This window comes from Hippocampus zosterae, chromosome 5 (genome assembly GCF_025434085.1).
Source record: "Hippocampus zosterae strain Florida chromosome 5, ASM2543408v3, whole genome shotgun sequence".
In the NCBI taxonomy this organism is placed as follows: domain Eukaryota; kingdom Metazoa; phylum Chordata; class Actinopteri; order Syngnathiformes; family Syngnathidae; genus Hippocampus; species Hippocampus zosterae.
Genome location: NC_067455.1, coordinates 14,972,693 through 14,997,000, shown reverse-complemented (window position 1 = coordinate 14,997,000; position 24,308 = coordinate 14,972,693). Strand labels below are relative to the sequence as shown.

At 42.0% G+C, this 24,308-nt stretch overlaps 1 protein-coding gene across 1 annotated transcript; it reads left to right on the top strand.

Annotated features, from left to right (window-relative positions):
- Positions 1–2,101: 2,101 nt before the first annotated feature.
- irx2a (iroquois homeobox 2a) lies at positions 2,102–6,963 on the top strand. Its single transcript, XM_052065760.1, has 3 exons — positions 2,102–2,710; positions 3,710–4,115; positions 4,743–6,963. Exons 1-3 carry the CDS (start codon positions 2,471–2,473, stop codon positions 5,600–5,602), a joined length of 1,506 nt encoding a protein of 501 aa, XP_051921720.1. The 5' UTR covers positions 2,102–2,470; the 3' UTR covers positions 5,603–6,963.
- The last annotated feature ends 17,345 nt before the right edge of the window (positions 6,964–24,308 follow it).

Genomic DNA, 24,308 nt, shown 5'->3' with positions numbered 1-24,308 from the left:
CACACACACACGGATACACTCATCTCCGTGAACTCACGTGCATACTCTTGTCCACGACACGCTGATGATTGGCTTGTGGTCTTTGAATAGAGGAGACAGTGCCCCCTGGTGCGGACAGAACAGTACTCCTTGACCTCCATATTTTATCTCGATTACAGTTGGCTACTCATTCGGAATTCAATCAATTCACTCTAAAAACCTCATTATCATTGACATTCAAAAACATAATGTTTCTTTGTTTTAATTTTTTTTCTATCCTAATGTAGCAGGTACCTTAATTCTCAAATGTCCACATTGTGGCACATTTGAGTAGGCTTACACGTATATTAAGGCACACTTTATTATTCTCTTGTAGATTTAGCATACAAGAAATAGAGAAAGCATAAAAACCTGACATTCAAACAAGTGTGATTTTATTATATGATCTGCATGCTATTGTTCTACAAACATGACTATCTGTTTGACATTTTACAAGATGCTCTGTCACAAGATGTTTTTTGAAATGGTTTCCTCATGTAAAATAAACAATTCAAAATATCACTCATCCCAAACGTTTATGATCGGACTACACACAATACTAAAATAATATTGTTCTCATTTTTGTTTTTCTCTGTAACATATCTTGCAAAAATCATCATAATCGTCGTCGTGGGTGTCAACTTCGGGGTAGAATGGCTTGTTAGTGGTCTGTCTGGTAGCCCAAAATGTGCATTTTGGCTCGATTAAAAATTTTATTTGAGTGTGAGCACTCCCGACTATAGTCAGTAGTGCATTGATATAGACTTAAATTGCTCTTAATTATACTGTACCCTTATGTTTGTTCTTTGTGCAAAATATGATTCAACAAAAAAATTTTTTCATGTGAATAGTGGCTATTTAATGGTTTCTCCGTCTAGTAATATAGTGTATTTTTTTATTCAATGTAGAAGACGCTTGTGTTCGAGACTTTCTTGTCATGGTTGCCAGCAGGCAAATTGGACTGCATATATTTAAATAGCGGCTGTTTACTGTTTACACGTCTGCTGGACCACAATGCACTCGGGCAACAAGCACCTGATAGATGAATACTGATGAGGAAGACTGCTCGGCCACTTTTTTCATTAGTTTGTCGCCACCTTGACTGCTGTCAGAGGCTCGGGTTTCAAGGAATGCCATTGTCTCCCACAGAGGTCATAATGCCTTTAATCACAATAATAAAGGACGAGCAAATGCCTGTTTTGCGTGTAGACAGGTTCAGAGCACACGTACAAAAAAAGGCAGGCAGGAACATACTCGTGTACACGCGCGCGTGCGCGCGCACAGACGTGCACTCGACAGCAGAGTGCACCAAAACTTTTCATTGCGACTTTTTGTACATGTGTTTGGAGGATAAAATCAACTTATAAAACAACTTAAATACGTCTCTCCTAATGATACATCATTGCTTGAATAATAAAACCCTGGAAGGACATGCAAGTGAAAATATGGAACAAATCGAGGAGTCACGCCTCCCACAGGCCGCATTGCACACTACTCCAAAGAGGCGCACGCACTGGACGTGTCTACCTTCTACCGGCTGCAAGTTTTCATTTTGTAGCTTCACCTCCCTGACACCGCCTCACTCACTCGAGCTCTCTCTCACTTGTAGTCCTTAGTGTTAATTAAGATGAATGTGGATTAGTTTGAATCCCGCAGACAGTCGAACTGAATAAACAATAGAATCTGACAATTTGAGAAAACGTTCGTTTTAATAGAGGCGTGATCTGTACAGGCCTGGTGGTGACAACTCTATATCCACGTAAAAATGTCATTGTAAACAGTGGTTGAGATAATACAAGAAGTAATAATATTCATAATCATCACAATATTAATAAATGCCTTGGAATGCCTCCGTTTCTTTTCCTCGCTGTGGATCACCTGACTTGAATTAACGTGACAGTATGTGTGGGTTTTATCCAACAAGTAAGACCACAAAGTTAATTCTGAGGAAGAGAAGGGACCACATGCTGGATGGAGCCTACCTCTTGCAGTGGGCACTTTTTGTTCCGAGACTCTTTCCGAGGCAAAAAGGGGCGGGATGGATATTCAGATGAGCCGGAGTGACAGCTCCAGTTCCCCCCCAATGCCGCCGAGCGTGTGTGTGTGTGTGCGTGTGCAAGTGTGTGTGTGTGTGTCCAACTCCATCGGCTCCTTCCCTTCCAACTCCTCACATAGCGCTGCGTACTAAAAACACCGGACGCTAGGGGATCAAGACGCACGCCACCCAGCCACTACTGGGCTCGTTGACAAACCTTACGGTGTTCTGCAACAAAGGGGGCTTTGGAAGGAGGACTTTTTTTTTCACTGTCTGATGTGACTGTTTGCCGCGCCGGTTATTGAGTCGATTGTTTTGACCGCTGTTACTCGCCCTGTGCGCATTTCCCCCCCTTCCCCTTGTGCGCCTTTTCCCTCCTTCCTCGTTTGGATCGGCCGTCTACCCCCACGCGCTCCCATGTCCTATCCTCAGGGTTACCTCTACCAGCCCCCGGGCTCTCTGGCTCTGTATTCGTGTCCGGCTTATGGGGCCTCGGCTCTGGCTGCTCCGCGGAATGAAGATCTGGCGAGGTCGTCATCCGGATCAGCATTCAGCCCGTACCCAGGATCGGCTGCTTTTTCCGCCTCGGCCAGTTCAGGCTTCTCCAGTCCGCTGTCATATTCCACGGACCCTGCCGCGGGATTCCCATCGTACATGGTAAAATATGTTGTTATTGTAAGAGGAATTTCCAAGGGAGGCATGCGGATGCAGACGCCCCCAAAGTGCGCATTGCTGCAGGTTTTTATTTGCTTTTTTTTGCCTAATTCTCTATTCTATAATTCTGACCAAACTTATCTGTTCAAGATTGTTGTCCATGTCGGCCTCGCGGTAGTGTCCGTAGAGCCAAATCAATGGCATCTTAATTTTAAATGGGAATTTAAAGCATAGGTTGCGAGCTGTAATGACTTAACAGTCAACGCGCAGCTAATTATGTAAAACTGATTACCCAGCGAGGGTATTCATTTAAGCTTTCCTCTCCCAGCAGTGACTTTATGGGTCAGAGGAAATTAATACAAAGCATGCATACGCACTTTCTTGCTCGGCAGCTATTAAAAGTCGTTAAAACCACATTGGGACGAGAAATGTTGATATACTGGAGAGTGAAAAAACTAATAGGGCAGCCAGACCCTTCGAAGCGTTTTAGAAGCGTTTTTTTTTACTGCTTCCTCTCTGACATACGTTCGTATTTTATGGGGTGTCAGCAAACGACTATATAGTTAAAATAATAAATGTGGAAATTGACTTACTTGGTTGATGAAAAGAAATAAAATGACTTGACAGCAATTCCTGTTCTGTTTGTATACGTATCAAGCATGTCATAACATTTACATGTGACACAATATGTCATTATGCGCCTTTTTCATTTATGTATTTTGTAAAAGCGTCATCGGTTATTTCTGTGATTTGGCTGTTTTTTTTGTTTGTTATTTAATTGTGTTTATTTATTTATTTATTGCGAATCACCCAGAGTTTAATTAACACGGTATATTGATATTACAATTTGTCCGATAGTGACCTGATGGAATAATGTCATCGGTTTTCATCACGACATCAGTGTGACAACAAATAAAGACAATGGGCATTGCACGGTAGTGTCGTTGGATAATAAGGCTAAACATGACACTCCGAGTGTAATTAAAGCGTTTTCCCTTCCAGAGCTCTCCGTATGACGCACACACGACGGGCATGGCCGGGGCGTTAAGTTATCACCCCTACGGGGGTCCGGGGTACCCCTACCAGCTCAACGACCCGGCTTACCGAAAGAACGCCACTCGGGACGCCACGGCCACCCTGAAGGCCTGGCTGCAGGAGCACAGGAAGAACCCTTACCCGACCAAAGGGGAGAAGATCATGTTGGCCATTATTACCAAGATGACCCTGACTCAGGTCTCCACTTGGTTCGCCAACGCCAGGAGGAGGCTCAAGAAGGAGAACAAGATGACTTGGGCGCCCAGGAATAAGAGCGAGGACGAGGATGATGAGGATGGCGACGGAGAGAGGAAGGATGTGGAGCGAACCGAAAAGAACTTGGAAAACAGCGAAGCTTCGGCCGAGGATGAAGGTGCATGCGCTGAACAAGTAGTGCATCTAATATTGAACCATTTGGGGAACACTGTTCATTGCCGTTTTTTTTTCCAAACACGAACAAAATGACTGAATTATTCATCAATATATTTTCGATAATTAAAATCTGACTGACCAATTTAATTAGACGTCATCTTCAGAATAACATAAATCAGAGGGAAATTAAGAATTTCTGTTATTTTTAAAAAACGATATATCCAGAATGTCACGTGATTAAATTATGATCAAGATAAATTCTAATTAGAATAATCTGTTATTTCGAGCTGGCATTTTAATGCAAAATTAACATGTTGACAGCGATTAAAATGAATGGACTGTAAAGCAGACGACTTATTTGAGGTATGATGTCGACAGATGTGAAAATAAACAAACGAATGCCACGATTGGTAAAACATGTAAATAGCATATTCTGACAATACTGAAAGAAATGTAAAAACACCAAACCCCTCAAAAAGCACTAAAATCAAAAATCACTCTTAATACCCGCATCACATTTATTGATTACATTGAATACATTAGTGGCTGGAATCCCTCTTACTGATTTTACATATCGATCATCGTTCCTTCATGTTTTAAATCCTATTTCTGAACATTGTGTCCACAGGTATTAGTTTGCACGTGGACACTCTGACGGACCACTCGTGTTCTGCCGAGTCAGACGTGGAGAAGGTGGTGTGTCGGGTGGGAGATTTGGGTTCTGATCAGGCCCGGGACAAATGCGAAGATGACGTGGAGGAGCAGAACCACGCCTCCCGCTTTCAGCTCTCCCCCAAATCAGTCACAACCTCGCCTCTGATGGGAGTCGAAGCGCCAGTTTTCACTCATCAGCACCATCACCTTCATCACCTCCAACATCTCCAACGCGAGGATTTAGCTCGGAGCCTCGGCATGAGCAACGCCATAAATGCCAATAAGACCTGCCTTGAAAGCAGACCGCCCACCGGGGTTTCTCAGAACCCCAAACCAAAATTGTGGTCACTGGCGGAGATTGCTACCTCAGACTCAAAAGAGCAACTGGGACAACCAAACTGCCCCTCCTCGTTATCCACCAGCGGGGGCCTTCTGACTCCCCCGACTCCCTCCACGACCTCCCCGTCTGCCACTTCACCCTCTCTATACGCGACCCCCTCCCTCGTCGGAAGACCTATTTATTACACGTCGCCCTTTTATAGCAATTACACAAACTATGGCAACTTTAGTCCACTGCAGGGCCAAAGCATCCTGCGCTACTCCAACTCCGGGGTAAGTCTGGCTGCAGCTGCCGCCGCCGCCGCGGCCGCTGCAGCCGCCGCAGCCAACGACGGTCTCGGCTCGCATCAGGCTCCGGAGGCCGTCACGCAGCTGAAACAACTCAGGCCCGACTCCCCGCTGCTTAAAATAAACTTAAATCAGACTGTTGGTGTGAGTGAGCAACATCAAAAACATTACAGACCTGCAAATTTGGAGCCAAAGAAGGGCACGTAGAAACTGAGATGGGGCGCATGTGAGTCATCTTGAGAATGTCATTTAGAAAACGACAACACAACACGCAATGATCGGAGACAGCTCGCTTGTTTCTAAAAAAAAAAAAAAAAAAAAGACCGATTATTATTTTTTCTGAACTCATGTTTTCATTGATCAAATCAATGTTTGTTTGTTTGTTTTTTTGCGATATAATTTTTTTCTTTTTAAATAGCATGGCATATAAACAACTATGCTTATTTGATTCGGACGTAAATTTGAGTGTACTGTAAGGAAAAACGTGTCTGTTTTGGTGGATGGTTTGGTGCGGGTTCCCGTTGAGATGTGCCAGTGTGCACATGCCAGTGTGAATCAAACCAAGAAGACAAATGGAATCACGCCCAAATGTGCTCGCTTGCAACAGGTGAGTCCGCTCAAACTTGGGTTAGAATTACACTGCGGTGCATTTCTATAGTTCGGTTTATTGCTGTCATCGCGGGTGAGCCAACACATGCCGATATGCAAATGTATTTTACTCCACACCTAGGTAATCAGTGAGGATGCACTGATGAAATTACATGGTATGATTTGGTAATGTATCTTGGATTTACTATACGGTGTCCTGTAGTTTTTGAATGAAACGATCACTGGCCCGCAGACCGTTTTTATGTTTATTTCCATCTTCTACAGGTAGGTGTCACAATTGCTTTGAGTTTAAAGGCAGCTTGGACACCACCTCTTATTGTTTTAAAGACATTTTTTCCCCTCCCGCTCAAGATCTCCAGTGCCACCATAAAACCGAACTTTTTGTAGCTGCTTGCTTTGCCCCACTTGACAGTACACACGTCTGAAATATTATTTTGCCTTTGCTTGTCACTTTATGTTATGCATAACTTATCACCTGACCTACGCTCAGTTTATGTTTTTCCAATACATGTGATCATCACGTTATATCTCAGGTTCCTCTAGGTTTGCTATTTCACTATACAGGTACTGTATTTATGTGTGATAATTTGGCTTTTTTTTTTGGTGGGGGGCATTTAAGGACAAGTCAGAAGAAAACCTGTGAGGACTTCAAAGTGGAATAGCCTACATTTGATATTTATTTTTGTAAATGATGGCGGAATTATGCCTTTAATTTATGCAAGTTGTATTGCAAAAAAAAAACAGAACAACAACTGACATCTGTTTATTCTGTAAATATATATATATTAACAGTTTTTATTTGAATTTGTGAAGGATTAGATCTTGTTGAGGATTAGACCTACTCCTGATAATTTATATATTTGAATGTAAATACAAATGAAAAACGAGCACTGGTGGAATAATGTACTGGTGGTATCAGCTATTCAAAGAAAAAAATATTAAACGGTTTTCCCAACGATTATATTTTCAAGAGTCTTATCTATCTATCTATCTATCTATCTATCTATCTATCTATCTATCTATCTATCTATCTATCTATCTATCTATCTATCTATCTATCTATCTATCTATCTATCTATCTATCTATCTATCTATCTATCTATCTCTATCTATCTCTATCTATCTATCTATCTATCTATCTATCTATCTATCTATCTATCTATCTATCTATCTATCTATCTATCTATCTATCTATCTATCTGTCTGTCTGTCTGTCTGTCTGTCTGTCTGTCTGTCTGTCTGTCTGTCTGTCTGTCTGTCTGTCTGTCTGTCTGTCTGTCTGTCTACACTGAAAAAAAATTGCGGTTGAATTCACTCAATTTTATTTTGTAAGTGGCTGCGCAACATAAAATCATGTGTTTAAAATTAGTTGTATAGTCTACTTGAAAATATAAATGGATTCAGATTATGTTGTGCCACCACGTGACAAAGTAAAATTTAGTGAAGGCAGTACAATTTTTTTCTTTGTATCTATCTATCTATCTATCTATTCTACATAGCACCCAAAGTCAATTATTTGGCTTGCACATTTGGGAACCACTTTTGCATTTGATTTAGCACCCAATCTTCGTGGTTCTGAACCAACCAGTGTGCAGTGGTTCAAGAGAGTTGCCAAATGGCTGATGGATATTCATTTCCATCAACACCATCATATCAACCTCTATCAAAGCGATGCAATTATGGTACGGTATATATTTTCAATGATGTCTTGGATCTTATTAGATGGTAAATCTTCTTCCTTTCATTTTGGCTTATTCCGTTAGGGGTCACCACGACAAGTCATCCTTTTCCAAGTACCTAAATGTCTTCCCTCACTACATCTATCAACCTTCTCTACCTTGCGCAACATCGAATCTTTACATAATCAGTGAAACCAGAACCATCAAGGGGTGTACACACACATACGTATTTTAATGAGAGGTGTCAATGACGTGACCCTTTGTTTTGGACTGTGAACGGATAAAGAATTCCATGATGCCATATAGAACAATGGGGGCTATTTCAAACTAACCATGAACGCTCGGAGAACCCCAGTGGCACCATTTAGAACCAAGAGTGCAATACAGAACCTCTGAAACACTTTTATTTTTAGAGTCAGTACGTTTATCTGTCTGTCTGTCTGTCTGTCTGTCTCTCCGTCTCTGTCTCTCTATCTATCAGGACCAATTTGGGTCAGGAATGTCATTACCACGTCAACAAAATTTATTTTTTTTGTATTCGCATTTCACTTTCCTTTTGCCCTCGTGCACATTTATTTGAACGTGCGATTAATACAGCCACTGTGGGACACGTCAGGCATTTTGGGCCCCCAGTGGGACTCATCCATGGAGATTTTTTTTAGACTTGTTCATGGAGGTTGTATCCGCCCTGCCTGCTTCATTATAGCGACATGGCACTGAGCGATCCATAAAAGTCTATCTCAGCATCTGCCAGCTCCAATGGGCTGTGTGATGGGTCCTAATAGGGCAGGCTTTCCTCTACTTGTCATCATGGCCGCTTAAAATGGCCTGCTCTGGGCCACAGCTAATTAAGCACTTCCGGAAGTGGAAAAAAAAGGTGTGTGTATATATATATATATATATATATATATATATATATATATATATATTTGTAGTGTTATTTATTATTGGTCTGTGTTATAGTCAAGATCAATTGTATGTCACACTGCAGTCTAAGGCCTAATCCTTCATTTTGAATTTGAGAATTGAGTGTTACCCTAATCTTTTCTGATCCCACTCATTGGAGAAATATTTGGGTTTGGGGGTGAAAAAACTGCCAATACCTCAATGTTATCTTATCTTCCACTATTTTCAAAACAGGAAATCCGTTTAGAGTTTTTGTGTTTTGTTTTTTGTTCTTCGACTGTATCCTTTAGTTGACTCTACTTTGAAGGCAAAAACACTGATTTAAAGGCCTGTGGCCAGACTCATCTTCAGCTCAAATACTTTCATTATTTAATGCTTTATTTAAATGCATGACTTATTGTCAGGTGGGCTGCATCAGGGACTCAATACGGTTGTCAAATAACACCAGAGGCACCTTATAGACCAAACAGGGACTCTCCCTTTTTCTCTCTCACTCCTTTCTCTTTCTCCAAACTACTGCCGCTACCTCCAAATGCCAACATTTGTTTCCAATAAAGATAGTTATTGTTACTGGAAAAATGTCGGTCACCTTAGAACACTTGAAAAGAGACTCCAGACTCCCACCCTGTCTCTTCGTTTGGTTGGGAGCAGTGGCAGGTGAAAATGTGAGGAAGGTGTCCGTTGCACATATAAGAGTTTACACTGTGAAGTCTGTTGTGAAGTTATGTCACGATTAGTCACAATTTCACAGAGGCTTCTATGTTTACTTTTCAAGAAACTATTTGCAGAATAGCTCAGCTAGACCTTGAGGTGGTCCACGTTGATCTCAAAGGCCAAGGCAAAAGAGACAATTTAGTGAACTGCCAAGGCTCTAAAAAGTGACAACAATTCACCTTTGCTTTAGAGAATTGGAATAATTCATCTCAATATTCTTTGAACCATACTCTTGCATATCAAACGTTATAATGCTCTCATATAGCTTACGACAGAGAGTGTGTTCATCCATACTAAGGACAAGTTGTCATTGAAAGCTAAATAGATGCTATCGGAGTGCTCATGGCTTCATGCGAGTGTAGACTGGAGAACGAGTGGACTCATTTCTCTTATCACTGATCAAATAAGCAGCTCATATATGCTGATAATTTATGAGCTCTTTGTATCCTTTTATCCTCCCATCAACCCTTTCTCCTCTAAAATGCTGAAGACATTAATCTCCGACGCTCACCTGTGTACCAATCTGCCGACAAGTATTATTAGAGCAATGTGATATTACATTTTATACATTTGATTCCAATGTCCAGTGACTCATATTGGATTGCTGAATTAGAGCCATGTGGCTCTCACAGTCAGACAAAGCATTCTTCAATGTATTGTGACTTCTTTTTTTTTTTTTTTAACACGAGACCTTTTCGGTCAATTGAAAACTCTGGAGCAGGTGATGATATTGTAAAACACACATATGTCGTAATTTGATAACTTGAAAAAGGACGTGGTGGCCCACAGGGTTAGCAGGTCTCCCTGAAAGTTCAAAAATCGAGGGTTTGAATCCGAATTCTGGGCTTCTGAGTTTGTATGTTCTCAGCGTATTTGTGAAGGCATTGTCTGGGTATTTGGGTTTCCTTCAACTTTCCAAAAACATGCATTTTAGGTTCACTGAAGATTAGGGGCAGGCCCAAGCACACTCTAATGAGGAGCGGTATATAAATGAATGAATGAACGAATGGTGACATTGTGTTATTCAGCTATTGTCTGTATTTCTTTTCATTTTTGCTTTGTGCACTTTTCTCTGTCTCTCCCCACGCAAACCTTGTTCTCTCTGACTGCATTCCTAATTAATACCACAATACAAATAACCACAGAGGGAGTTGAATCTACCCGGTTGCACCAAAAAACTGTTACAACATAAAACGCCATATAGAGCTTCGTCATGCAGGATGCAGAGCAGCACAGGTTAAAAGATGGAAAACTATTTTGAAGCAGTTACCAAACTCTTAATACCGTCTGCTCTGGCACATTGTTTTGAAAACACATTTCAATGTGCGTCCTCCACAAATGGACAGGTTAATCGGCAACATGTATTTTACTGTTCTGCAATAATGTTGGATGAGTCTGAAAAAAGATGAAAAGTGTGGCTAAATTGCTGCTGTGTGCCAGAATATTGGATGACAGAATTATGGGACCGTTTATTGGTGATGAAAATCTTGATGTGAAAAAGTATTTTGACTTTTATTTTTGCTGGTAAGTTTGATGCAAAACCTTGAGTAGTATGGATTTTACCATGCTTTGTAATTTATAGCTTTGACGTTTGAGAAAAAATTCTACCTGTTGCTGAACCAATATTACACAAATATTATGAGATTTATGAATATATTCCATATGATGATGACGATTTAAACCTAAGATGCCAGAGAAAAATAGGGCAGACACTAAATCCACGTCAACAAATCACAGAGAAAACTTTACTTGTATTTCTGATTTAAAAAAATAAATAAATAAAAATACACATTTGTTGACCAGTGTATCTGTATATCATCTCAAACATCCATCCAACCCTTTCCTATTCCGCTTATCCTCATTAGATGTGCAGGTGACTTCAGCCAAGAGGTACACTTAACTAGAGACCAGCTAATCACGGGGTACATACAAACAAAGAAGCATTCACCTCCTAAGTTTTCAATTAACCTACCATGCATGTTTTTAGAATGTAGAAAGAAAAGAAAGTACCGTACCTTGAGAGAACCCACACAAGCACAGGCACAAAACGCAAATTCCACACAGGAAGGTCAGAGAGGCTGTGAAACTGTGAGAACCAAATCAGAGAAAACAGGATGGACAGCAAAACTGTCCCAAAGGTCGTGGTAAACGGTGAGGTGGTGCCAAACATATAAAATTACGTTTTTGAGCCAATAACTATTAACGCACGCCGTCTGTCCATCTGTAAAGTGTTTTTTGAAACACTTTCTATATTGTTGTCTTTTGTGTGGCATGAAGATGTTTGTAGCAAAATATTTGCAGAGTAGCATGTTATTATCCAAATACATTTAAAAGGCACAAACATATAAGAAGGTGCCCAGTGTTGCACTTTTCCAAAAGCCCAATACATTTATCTACAAAAAAAAAACATTAGCTATGTACACTAACATAACAAAATAACATCTGCTACACAACGCCAGAATCGACAGTTCCATGCAATAATGTGTTGCTTTATCTATGTTGATATGTAGTTTGTAGTGGTGTGGAATTACGCTGAATCCCACTGAAATCAGTTTCAACATCCCTCTTATGCTAAATAGAGTAACCAAAACATTGTAAACACCGATCAGTTGGATATGGCTGTATGTTTGAATGAATGCAGTCTATTATTGACGGTGTCAATGAAAACTAAGCATTGTTGTCTTAATGGGTGGAGGGCTACTGTGCATTTGTTGGCATCTGCGGACTACTAGTATAACGTTACAAGTAGAATCGTATGCCACCGGTAGGACCAGTGGCATGCAGCTATCACCGAGTGCACAGTTCTGCCAGACTAGTACAATGTAGTTCCATGCCAAAATTGTTTGAATAGTGAGTACAACGTACATGAACCTTAAAATGGATGTCAACGATATGGAATAAATGACCAAACAGCTTTCCATACAGTATAACCTACTGTAGGTGTTTTATTTAACTTGTGTGTCATGAAAAATCACTCTGTTAAAAAAAAGTATTATTATTATTCTTCATTCATTCATCTTCAGAGCCGCTTGATCCTCACGAGGGTCGCGGGGGGTGCTGGAGCCTATCCCAGCTGTCTTCGGGCAGTAGGCGGGGGACACCCTGCACCGGTTGCCAGCCACTCGCAGGGCACACAGAGACAAACAACCATCCGCACTCACACTCACACCTAGGGACAATTTAGAGCGTCCAATCAGCCTGCCATGCATGTTTTTTGGAATGTGGGAGGAAACCGGAGCACCCGGAGAAAACCCACGCAGGCCCGGGGAGAACATGCAAACTCCACACAGGGAGGCCGGAGCTGGAATCGAACCCGGTACCTCTGCACTGTGAAGCCGCCGTAATATTATTATGATTATTATTATTATATACAGTATATATTTTTAAAATGAAAACATACCAGATGACTTCTGATACCATGTGTACCACACAAGCACACGGGACCTTAATTCTGCTCACTATGACATGCGTCAAGTGCTGTTAACATGCAGCTTGCCCGCCGAGCTTGATTGAAAACCGACAGCTTTTAAGATTAGTGAGTTTTACAACCAACTCATACAGACATGTGAAATGTCATTTTCTCTTCAGATCTATCTCAAGCGTTTTATAAATGAGTTTAACATGTCTGCGTAGTGTACCCCAGTCTTCTACCCCACCATGGACTTTGCCCTCCCTCTCCATCATGTAATGTATGAGACACCTGGGGAGGTGCTTAATTAATGTTAAATAGTATTTGTTAGTCTAATTAAATAAAGCTTAGCTCTGAGCCAACTCTTTAGTGGCATGACTTCACTTACAGTAAATCAAGACATTTCAACCTTAGCAGACATCAGAAAAAAATAGAACAATGTCAATTCCTATGTTGGGTTTAAAGACAAAAAAATCAAAATGTGTCTTAAGACGAGTTTTAAAAATGGACAGTGAGGGGCTCTAATATTTAACAGAAGGTCATTTCAAACGTAAGGATCGGCGACAGAAAAGGCTCGATCCCCTCTGAGGTTCTGCAGAGTCCTCAGTTCCCTGCAGTCGTGTCTGGTCCTGAAACATAGGGCATAGGGGTGGGGGAACTTAGAGAGGTAAGGTGATGTAAAACTTGAAAATAAAAGTAATTTTGAAAGACCTGAAACTCGAAAATGTACAGAGAACCAGTGACAAGAGGCCAGAATTGGAGTTATGTGCACCCTCTTACAAGCACCAGTTCAGAGGCGATCAGCAGAATTTTGGATGAATTGGAGACACTTGAGGGAGGCCTGGCTAACTCCAAAATTAAGTGCATTACAATAACCCAGCCGATATGTAACAATGGCATGGATAACTGTTTCTCAGTGATGTTATACCTCAGACAAAAAAAGCTGAATTTAACAACAGCATAGATTTGCCGGTCCAATTTAAAAACACCGCCCAATTTTCAACCCAAGTGCGAGACTGTTGGCTTCAGATAAGATGCCAGGGGGCTCAGGTCAACAGGGTACTAAAAGAACAGAAGGGGAATAAAACTGACAAATGGATTATTTAACGGCTGTTATACGTGCAATATTATGTTTCTTGGAGGTCTGACTTCCTTATTGTGTCTCCATTGCAAACTAAATGAAACAGTATCTTCCAGTTAACCCCCACCCACCCACCACCGCCACTTTCACCACCCACCAGCAAATGTTCCTCCCTCCCTTCCGTTCCTCCAACGAAGGCTCTGACTGTACTCTTCCAGCTCTAAATAGGGTTATTCCCCAAGAGGTATAGGGAGGAGGGCGGAGGATAAGAGGTAGACTGCACTGTGAGCCAACCGCACTCTCCTCTCTCGACATCTTCTTCAATCTCTCACTCTCTGAGGACAATCTTTCTTTTGACTCGCAACCCACCACGGAATATTAGTCTTTTTGCATTTAATCAGCCAACACTTGCACCCAAAAGAGTTTCAATTCATTAAAAGCACTCAGATATTCAGGCCAGCTGCCTCCTGGAGACTGGCTCAAGACAAGGTGGAGACAGACAGGCAGACGTGTGTGTGTGTGTGTGTGTGTGTGTGTATTTTATTTATTTTTTTGGCGGCTGATGGAGGAGGTAGGCTGTGTGTTACCTCGCATTTTTTTTTTTTTTGTGGAGACAGGGTAACCCAAACCTCAGCAGTGATCGGGCTGTGCTCAGCACTATTCTACCACAGATAGAGCGAACCACACTAAATGGTGCGACTGGTTTATTTAAGTGTGCAAGGGTAGTAGATGTAGTAAAGGTTAAAAAAAAAAAAAAAGCACATGCAGTTCTGGACATATTCAGCTGTGCATGCACACACTACACATATGCAGACACACCGGCTCAGCAAAGATTTTAAAATTGAGACTGTAAATTCAACACATCACATTTTCATTGTAATTATATGACATTGTGTGTGAATCTGCACTAACCATCTACCTGCAAGTAAATATCTGCATCCAGAACATTCTCCACAGACCAGATGGCTCCCTTGTGGTTCCGGAACAATATTTAAGGGGGGAGACACACCAACAATGCATTTGTATGTATTTGCTGTACCCCGTGATAAAATATTGGCAATCTTTTTTTTTTTTGTCTGCAAGTATTGTCGTTTGAGCACAAAGAGTATTTGATAGTCGGGTGCAACTGCTTTGGAGCTACAATCATGATATGTTTTGAGTCAAGGTCAGATGTTCAATTAGAAAGGCAAGTGTGTGTGTCAGTCATGAAATACTGCCACCAAGAGAGGATATGTCACAGGCAGTTGTTACATTTGTCTGAGTTACACAGGCAAGAAAAAGTAAGACTCCATGCCATTGTTCACCCATTTTGATGTTTAACACTGTTGTGACAAGAACATCCATTTCATCCAGTTTTCATTCCATTTGTCCTCATTAGGGTCGCGAGTGAACGTTTCTTCGCCACTCACTCGCAGACAGTTTCAAGTACTGTCAGATGGAACAGACATTGCCGTTAATTATTCTTTGAATATACACCGGATTTTTGATAGCACCCTCGCATGAGACCTCATTAGATTTTCCAGATGCGCCTGTTGCTGTCATTATCTCTTCAGAATACATTTTTCATTCACGATGCAAGATGACCTTGCATTACTTGAAGTGTTCTTGCAAGTATGATGCATTTGGACTTGCAATCACAATTCACACCGAGCAAATATGTTAATTATTGAAAATAATACTGTATTACGAAAAATAATTATTATAAATATCATTAGTAAAATTGATTCAAATCTCGTGTTTATATAGTAGCATACAGTCTGGGAGAAGTTTCTTCTTTCCAAAACATTTATTAAATCACCAACTAATGTAGTAGAATTTTATTTCGTTTGACAAGCTGTCGTCTTCACCAGCAAACATCTGAAAGAGTCCTTGCTAAACACATTTTGCTGGTGACATTATCTCCACTGGTATCTGATCTTGATCCACTCAACTTCACGATGATGTTCAATATTTTTCTTTTCCTGCTGTTTGACTACTTTACAGACAGCATGTGAATGAAGAGCACAGCTGATGGTGCTGCTTTCGCAAGTCATAGATTTCACACCACCCACACTGAGTTGACTCTTATGAGAAAATATGCAGTCAAGGCATTTGCCCTGACATAGACATAACTCATATGATCCAAAACATCATATTTATGATGATGACAATATCAAGTGAGAGACCAAAAAAGAGATCAATTGTCAAAATCATAACGGAAACCCCATGTAAAGTATAGCTGTATTGGAGTAACTCCGTTATTTGGAGTTACATTGTTTTGTTTTGTTATCTCAAATATTTTTGGCCAATAACACTATTCAGGAATTTGCGGTTGGTATGCAACGTTCTACTTCTACATAACCAGAAGTGCACGTAACTGGCACACAGGCACGCATGCGCGACACAAATCACTCATCTGTAACGTCATTTATGTCACGACACGCCTTTACGTACCATCCACACATCCGTCCGCTTTTTCGTCTGCTGGAGCAAAACAAATGAGCAAACCGCGGAAGTTGCCTCCCAACGTCGTGCCACTGACCAGTAACGGAGAACTCATTTCGGACTTTCTTGGACTAATTAAACTCGGTGCTGAACGGACCGCACATGCCCTACCTGACAGAAAAAATGAGACTTTGCAGATTTGGATAACTGGACCGCAAAGTTGGTCGCTGTGTTCGTAAACTGTGCTTCCGTTAACATTGGTGTGTACAACGGCATTGTGGCGCAATGTAAGCAACTCGCTGCAGCTGGAGGTTCCCTGGTGGACTTTTTGTGTACTGCGCACACACTGGAGAACTGTGCAAAGTCAACTGATCACAGTGTGCCTGACTCTGATACAGTTCATCGCTCTGTGATCAAGCTTCTGTAATTGTATTTACTGAAGGATGGTGCAAAAAGATACACTCAAGAAATTACTTGAAGAAAATTGGATCACTTTTGTGAAACTGAGTACGTTTCATAACGTCAGATGGTCTGCGTTGAGGCATGAAACAATGCGAAATATACCGACTGCCAGTCATTCAAATTAAAGCTGGCTTCAAGTGATAAGTGAATTGCAGCATATCCGCACAAAGCGTTGTCAATGTTTTCTGGCCAATATGCCTGTTGGTAACATTTTGAAGACCACATCCTGCAGGTTTCATAAGGAAAAAAATAAGCAATGGGGAATGTTAAGATGAACTACTGGTGGCCATTGGATAGTTCACACTTCTACTTGACTATCATGGTTGCCATAGGACACGCTGTTTCGAATGCTGATGCTGACAGAGACAAGTCAAACTTACAAAGATGGTTAATTGAAGAATTTGGAATTAGATACGGGTGGCACGGTGGTGGACTGGTTGGCGTTCCCACATCTCAGCATCACAAAAAAACAACTACAGATGTCATCTGTCACATGCCCGTCTCTCACCCATGATGGACATTCACCTGTCTAAAAAGACAACAAAGGCATATGACCCAAAGCCAGCTCTTAACCTGTGGATGGAAACTGCTAATCGGAGATACAAGGATCTGCATCTACAGCATTTACCGTGCTGGTAACTGAAACAGATGACAGTGTGGCGACAGAGAGGAGGACATCAAAGACGACTCTACATCAGACCACACAGTGAGGACAAAACACAGCCTCCTGGTACTCATGTGAGTAACCCATGAACAAAATGATATGCATGAATGATGTACATACCAAATGCTAAATCACAATGCATTCCGAACATGCAGGTATTCCATTCGCTAACAAAACAACACCCCATACACATGTGTAGAATGTTCTCACTGCAATTCATTCTTGGTGTCTGATGTTTTTGGTGCAAATACTTGTCCAGCCGTGCATCTTATCGTTTGGCTTATCTGATGTAAATGGATATGTCCATACAATCATTTATTTTCTCCTGTTAATATCCTTAATTAAACTTGTAAGAAAGATAATTTAACATTAAAAAAGGTTAAAGGAATCTCTTTCAAATACACATTTTAATGACAATAAGAAGCCAAGATGTCAGAACACGAATGGGAGTGCAATCGAGGTCTCGAAGGACCGCGTTTTGCCCCTGTCTCACCAAACAGTCTGAGGCAAAAGAGCATGCCTTACAAGATCTGATTAGGTGTAAATTAAAACTTCATTAACCGTCAGTGCGGATTAAGAGAAGGGCAGAGGAATGCCTTTGTTTAAGTTCATCACATACTGTATTGCTGTCTCTCATTTGATAATGTTTGCCTGCATCATATATAATTGATGTCCCTGTATGTCTTCAGCATTCAGCTTTGATCTTCAACCACCCCCAACAGTGTGGTGCTCTTCTCTTTAAATATGTATGATGCAGTAACATTAATTGGGTTAAAGAGGTCAAAGTTCATAATGAACTAATCTTTCCACTATACTTTTGACACATTAGTATAAGTTGATCAAATTTCATAACGAATAATGATGATAGGCTGACATCTACTGATCAGTTTCAAAAACAAATTAAAAAAAATGTCTGCCTTGGTTAGAATCCCGATTCAGTCAATCTTTTGTGCTTCTGTTTTTGAGTTTCATTGACTTTTAACTGTCCATAGATGAGAACGTACGTGTGAATGGGTGAATGTAGTGTCACTGACTGACAACCAGTCAAGGGCGTCCCCCACTCTGGCCTAAAGAAAGTTAAAGTTAGGTTCCAGTTTACTCATTCTACAGACAGCGCTAGGTTCCGTCTGTTGCTATGACAGAACGAGGCTGTCTGAAGAAGCCATGTGACATTTGGATGGTTCACATGCGAGATACGTTGGGCGATTTTAGCTTTGCTGTGTATGTAATCCACCTTCCCCCTGATAATTACTGTGGGCAAAGAGACAGACACACCTCTGGTATTAACAGAGAAAAAGAGAAAAAAAAACCAACAACAAATTTTCTTCCCAATCACAAACTGGCTCCTATTGATTACACCGAAGAGCAAGCTTGAAGAAGTCTGGCCCAAGTTTAGCGCTTCATAAAAGCGAGAGATAATCGTCCAGCCAACCTTATAAAGGTTTTTTTAGACTGTTTTACACATTGCCTTGTGCCCACAATTTGATAACCTTTTCACCTGAACACGCTTTACAGCCAAGCACTGCCACAGGATATTTGATCGAAAGATCAGTACAGATGGTGAAGATAGATTTTTTTTTAACCTCTTCACGGTATACACATTCCTTGTGAGTGGGAAAATGACAACGAAAGCAGAATTTGTCAGCCCGAAGATGTGAGAGAAGCTTAAATGAGGCTCTTTAAAATTAAAAAATGGACAATTAGTGAAGTGTCAGATGCTATTTCTTTTGTAGTTCACACATGTGTTTCTTTGATGCCACGTGACGTTCAATGGATATGAGTTTGAAACACTTTCTTGATGTGCTGGTTTTGATGAGGGCTTGGTTACACCTCAGGGCTTTGAAAGAATCACTTATGAAGCTTCAAAGAAATGACACAGGCAATGGAATGGGGAAATATTTTTGAAATTTCATTTGATGCACTTGAAATGATCACAAATCTGTTTTAATACACTCATTTTATAGATCATTTGTTCACATCAATTGAACATCTTACCCAAAGCCGAAGCCTAAACAATATCAATGAACCAAAAGTGAAGGGTTTACCTCTCTATGATTCAATACATGCTGATTCATACATGCTGATTTATATAGCACTTTCACAACAGTGGCAGCTGTAACAAAGCGCTTAACAAATTCATAGTAGAAAGGCTACTTGGTAGTGTATAGAATGTACGCGACCTTCACATATACTTGAGCAGGGGTGTCCAAACTCGGTCCTCAAGGGGCGATGTCCTGCCTGTTTTCCCATCTCTCCATGCTACAACACACCTGAATCAAATGATCACGATTGTTATCTTGCTTCTTCAGCGCTTTCTGTTAATTGGATCCTTTGAATCAAGTGTGTTTCAGCAGGAAGAGATGGAAAACAGTGAGCACAGTGGCCTTTGAGGACAAAGTTTGGACACCCCTGTTCTACAACCTTGTGATTTTGCTTACCATATTTTCACGACTACAAGGCGCCATTAAAAGTCTTAAATTTTCTCCAAAATGGACAGGACGCCTTATGGTGCAGAGCGTCCTTTGTATGCGCTGAGTTCCAAAATCTGACTGACAGCCGACACGCTGTTTATATAGAGAAAAGGCGGAAGTGACTGTGGCCAGGCATGCGGGAAAGAAGTCGGCCAATCAGGGAAGGGTGGGCGTGTATATATACATATATGGAGAGGGAGAGGGAGAGGGAGGGAGGGAGGGAGAGGGAGGGAGGGAGGGAGGGAGGGAGGGAGGGAGAGAGAGAGAGAGAGAGAGCGAGAGAGAGAGAGAGAGGACAGGCAAGCTGGGGAGCAGTCCACGGTGAAGGGTGGGCGTGTAAGTGGACGCTAAAGGGACGCCGCAAGCAGGTACCAACACCTGTATAGAGTGTGGCAATGTGCATTGTTGCAAAACAACTCCGGTTTTGGTTTCTAAGAACCCCTGAAAATAAATTTGACAAAGAGACACGCCTACGAAGCTCAGTTCAAACTTAAAGCCACCGGTTATGCTTTTGGCATGCGTGCCCATCTCACAGCAGCGGTGAAAAACCAAGTCAAGCAAATGAACTCTGAGCTTGCCGTTATTCCCGGAGGCTTGACTAAAGAACTCCAACCGCTGGACATTGGCATCAACCGGACGTTCAAAGTAAAGTTGCGAACGGCATGGGAACAATGGATGATCAATGGCAAACACAACTTTACAAAGAGTGAGAGGCAGCACTGGGCGAGTTACGCCACAATACGCAACAACGAGAGGGAACACGGCGTTTTTGATGGATTACGGTACTTGCACAATTGTTCAATTCTTTCTACACACACGCGCGCTGCCACCATGTTTCGCTCTGTTCTTTACTTTCAAATGTGGGAAAGCTTCACACGAGAGAAATGTTGACTTTGCTGTTGCTGCTCCTTCTTTCCACTTGGCAATGCGTAGCAACTCACACTAGCATGTGATGCGTTCAATGACAACTGGGATGTGCAGACCTCTGCTTCTGATACAGAGGATGAGGACCTTGATGGATTTCTGGCTGATGATTGATCGAAAAACGTGAGAACATTGTACGAGGGCTAAATAAAATACACCCGAACTCAGTTCTGCTTTCGTTGCCTTTTTAAAAACCTGTTTTTAGCTTGTATCTGTATGTCTTGGCATGCTACCGTATGCTTCAAGCTAACGTGTTAGCGTGCGCGCATGTATGCCGTATGTTTAAGCTGGCGTATGTTTTACCACTGTAAAACCGCGCCATTGGTACAGTGCGGTCTGTCTATGTGTAAAATACAGAAATGTCACCCATTAATGAGACTGCGCCCAACCGTACGGTGCGTCGAATAGTCGTGAAAAACGGTATTTGGAGAAATCCCCCCCAAGAAATACAGGGACATAGTTTTGGAGCTGGAAACTTGAGGTTCATTAGTCATAAATTGAGAACTCAGACTGTGAAATGTTGGTAGAATGGCTTATTATCGTGTTTTCGACTCCAACGACAACTAACTCACAAAGCCCATCAGGAGGTGTTCCTCCACTACAGTGATTATGCACACTTGTGTGGACAAGGTTACCTTTGTTGTTTTGGCCCACCTTGCCAAGTGGCCCTTGCATGAGCTTCCCCTTCAAGCCTGGTGTGGATGCTGCAATACTTATTGCCACAACCAGGGTAGCGTGAACTTGAGCCACATGTGCATTATCACATGCACACAAACATGCATACTCATGTGCAGGCTCACTCATTGACAATCATTTTCCACCTCCACACAAGCAACCCCCATCACCCTTGGGTGATGAACAACATCTGCTTATCCATCCCTTCGTCCCTGCCCCTGGCATGGCTGCTGGCTTCCTCCTGGCTGCACTGCCACAATGACATCCTGTCTGCCTTTCTGTCACCCATTACTAAAATGTGTAGTGACAATCGGGCTTTTTTTAAATGAACCCTTCCCTCATATCAGCCTGGGACCAGTAACACCAGCTTTCATGCATGCCTGGAGTATCCCTCATGAATAAGTCTGTTGCCATGATGGGTCCTGCGTTTTATTGTGTTCTGTTTCACCTTCTACTCGTTCTAGCCTGAGAAAAGTAGGGCTATGCTCCCTTTTGCCCAGCCTGATGGTGAGGACAAGTATAATGTTGGTATCTCATCGAAGACGGACATGAAACATATTTTTTTTTTTTTTAATGCAGTTAGTAAATCTTTCTATTGTATCCTAATTTGTCTGTCCTCAGATTGTGGGAGGTCATAACAATGTTGCTGGGGAGCCATACTCTTCTGTAGCCTGCTTTTTTTTTTTTACACATCTTGGCCAGTGACTTGCTCACAGGTCTGCAGTCCCGTTGTCTTTTGACACAGACAGATGACATATTTATTAGCTTGTCAGACGCTGCCCTTGCTCATAATGTCTCCATCGCTCTCAACATAAAACAAGAAACCACAACACATACACACCTTAATAGGATGACTTTTCAATCTGAGGCAACTAAACACTTTGTTTTTGTGTCTTCACCCCACTTTTGAGTTCATCTTCTTCTATCTTGCTCACTCTTATACCACAGCAAAAACAATCATCTCCACTGTTTGCTAATTGGGACGGGCTCCCATGGAGATGAGCAGGCAGCGCGCTTGATGAGGCATAAAATGATGATTAATTAATTTACTGCTCTTTTGGTCATCATACTGAGAGCTGTATGAGACTCCCAGCAGTGAACCATGAGCCTAGCCCAGAAATAAAAATGCACTCATTTAATCCAGTGTACTGTGCAATCACGTCTTATGTGACAAACATTATCTCTTTTAGACTCGGAAGCAGAGGCATTTTCTTCTCCCCCTATTTGATCCACTTTCATATGACCGAAATAACAATGACCAACAGGCTTACTCCCCTTCCTCTTGGATCATCAATAAGGAGATCATTTTAACTCTACAATGGTTGAAAGTGTGAGAACCAGTTACAATTTGTCTGTTTTTCATTCAGATCACACAATAAGTAAGAAAATGCTATCAAACTTTGTGAAGGAGAAATGATATATGAGCGGCTGGATAGCTCAGTTGGTATATGGGAGACAGTGGTTTGAATCCCGCTTGGGGCAAAAAATGAGCACGTCACACCATCCAGTGTGGGTCCTTGGGCAAGATCCTTCACGCTAATGCCTACCTCATACAATGATGAGAGACAATAAAATGAATGACATGCCGGCTCAGACGTTAAACAAACACCTGACGCAGACCAGAGCACCTTGATGAAAAATGGGCTACTGGAACAAAGCGGAGATGGGCGAGATGCGATAACATGGCGCTGTTGGAATGCTACTACTCAAGCAACCCTAGTCAGAGGGGTTACATGCAGAGAATGTGGGCTAAATGGTTACTTCGAAACCCACAGTCACGGTTGACCACGAAACAACTAGTAGCCCAGTGTTCCAACATCCACAAACGGCAACTGCTGTCACAACTTGAGATTGATGAGGTACAATGCAGGAGGAGGTCATACCAGAGATTGGGAGGAAACCAATGAGCTGATATACGCTTCAGCATCACTGATCCTAGAGATGCTTGGCTATAAGAGCAACCATGGAAGCCATGAGATACGTTACCCACCATGGAAAAGACGGTTGGAGGCTAAGATCAAGGCGGCCTCGGAAAGATGTGAGTCAATTGAGGTGAGGTGTGATGAAAAGGCCGATACCCGAGAGGTACATCCAGATGACCATACCTGAAGCACTCGAAACTGCCAAACAAAGCCTCCAAGCCTTGTCCAGCTGCCTAAAGCGATACACAAAAGAGAATGAGGCCAGACGAACAAACAGGCTGTTCGCAACACAACCTGCGAAAGAGTACGCTCAGGCGCAGGGTCCTAACAATAGAGATGACCCACCAAGACTGGAAACTGAAAGTTACTGGAAAGGCATATGGGAGAAGGAGGTTGCACATAACAGCAGTGCACAATGGCTGGTGACCCTGAGAGAGGAGCACAGCAACCTCCCTGAACAGAACCCAGTTACCATAACAGTGGCAGACATACAAGAAAGAGTTTCAGATATGAAGAACTGGACAGCACCAGGCCCGGACATGGTCCACACCTACTGGCTAAAGAAACTCACAGCACTCCATGAGCGCCTAGCAGCACAAATGAACCAGCTGCTGAGGGATGGGACTCACCCAGGATGGCTAACCGAAGGGCGAACGATTCTGATCATGAAGGATCCCTCAAAGGGTGCAGTCCCATCCAACTATCGGCCAATAACCTGTCTTTCCACAACATGGAATCTCATGTCAGGCATCATTGCGGCTAAGATAAGTGGACACATGGATCAATACATGAGCGAAGCACAGAAGGACATTGGTAGAGATACCAGAGGAGCCAACATCAGCTCCTGGTTGACAGAAAAGTCGCACAAGACTGCAGGTCCCGACGTACAAACCTGTGCACAGCCTGGATTGATTACAAGAAAGCCTATGACTCGATGCCACATACATGGATTGTATAAGGTGAACAGGACCCT

What these genes read in the sequence shown, in the direction of transcription:
- irx2a (XM_052065760.1), top strand. Translation starts at nt 2,471, where the DNA reads ATGTCCTATCCTCAGGGTTACCTCTACCAGCCCCCGGGCTCTCTGGCT. An exon ending in CGGGATTCCCATCGTACATG is followed by an intron (nt 2,711 to 3,709) that starts GTAAAATATGTT and finishes TTTCCCTTCCAG; the next exon opens with AGCTCTCCGTATGACGCACA. An exon ending in AGCTTCGGCCGAGGATGAAG is followed by an intron (nt 4,116 to 4,742) that starts GTGCATGCGCTG and finishes TTGTGTCCACAG; the next exon opens with GTATTAGTTTGCACGTGGAC.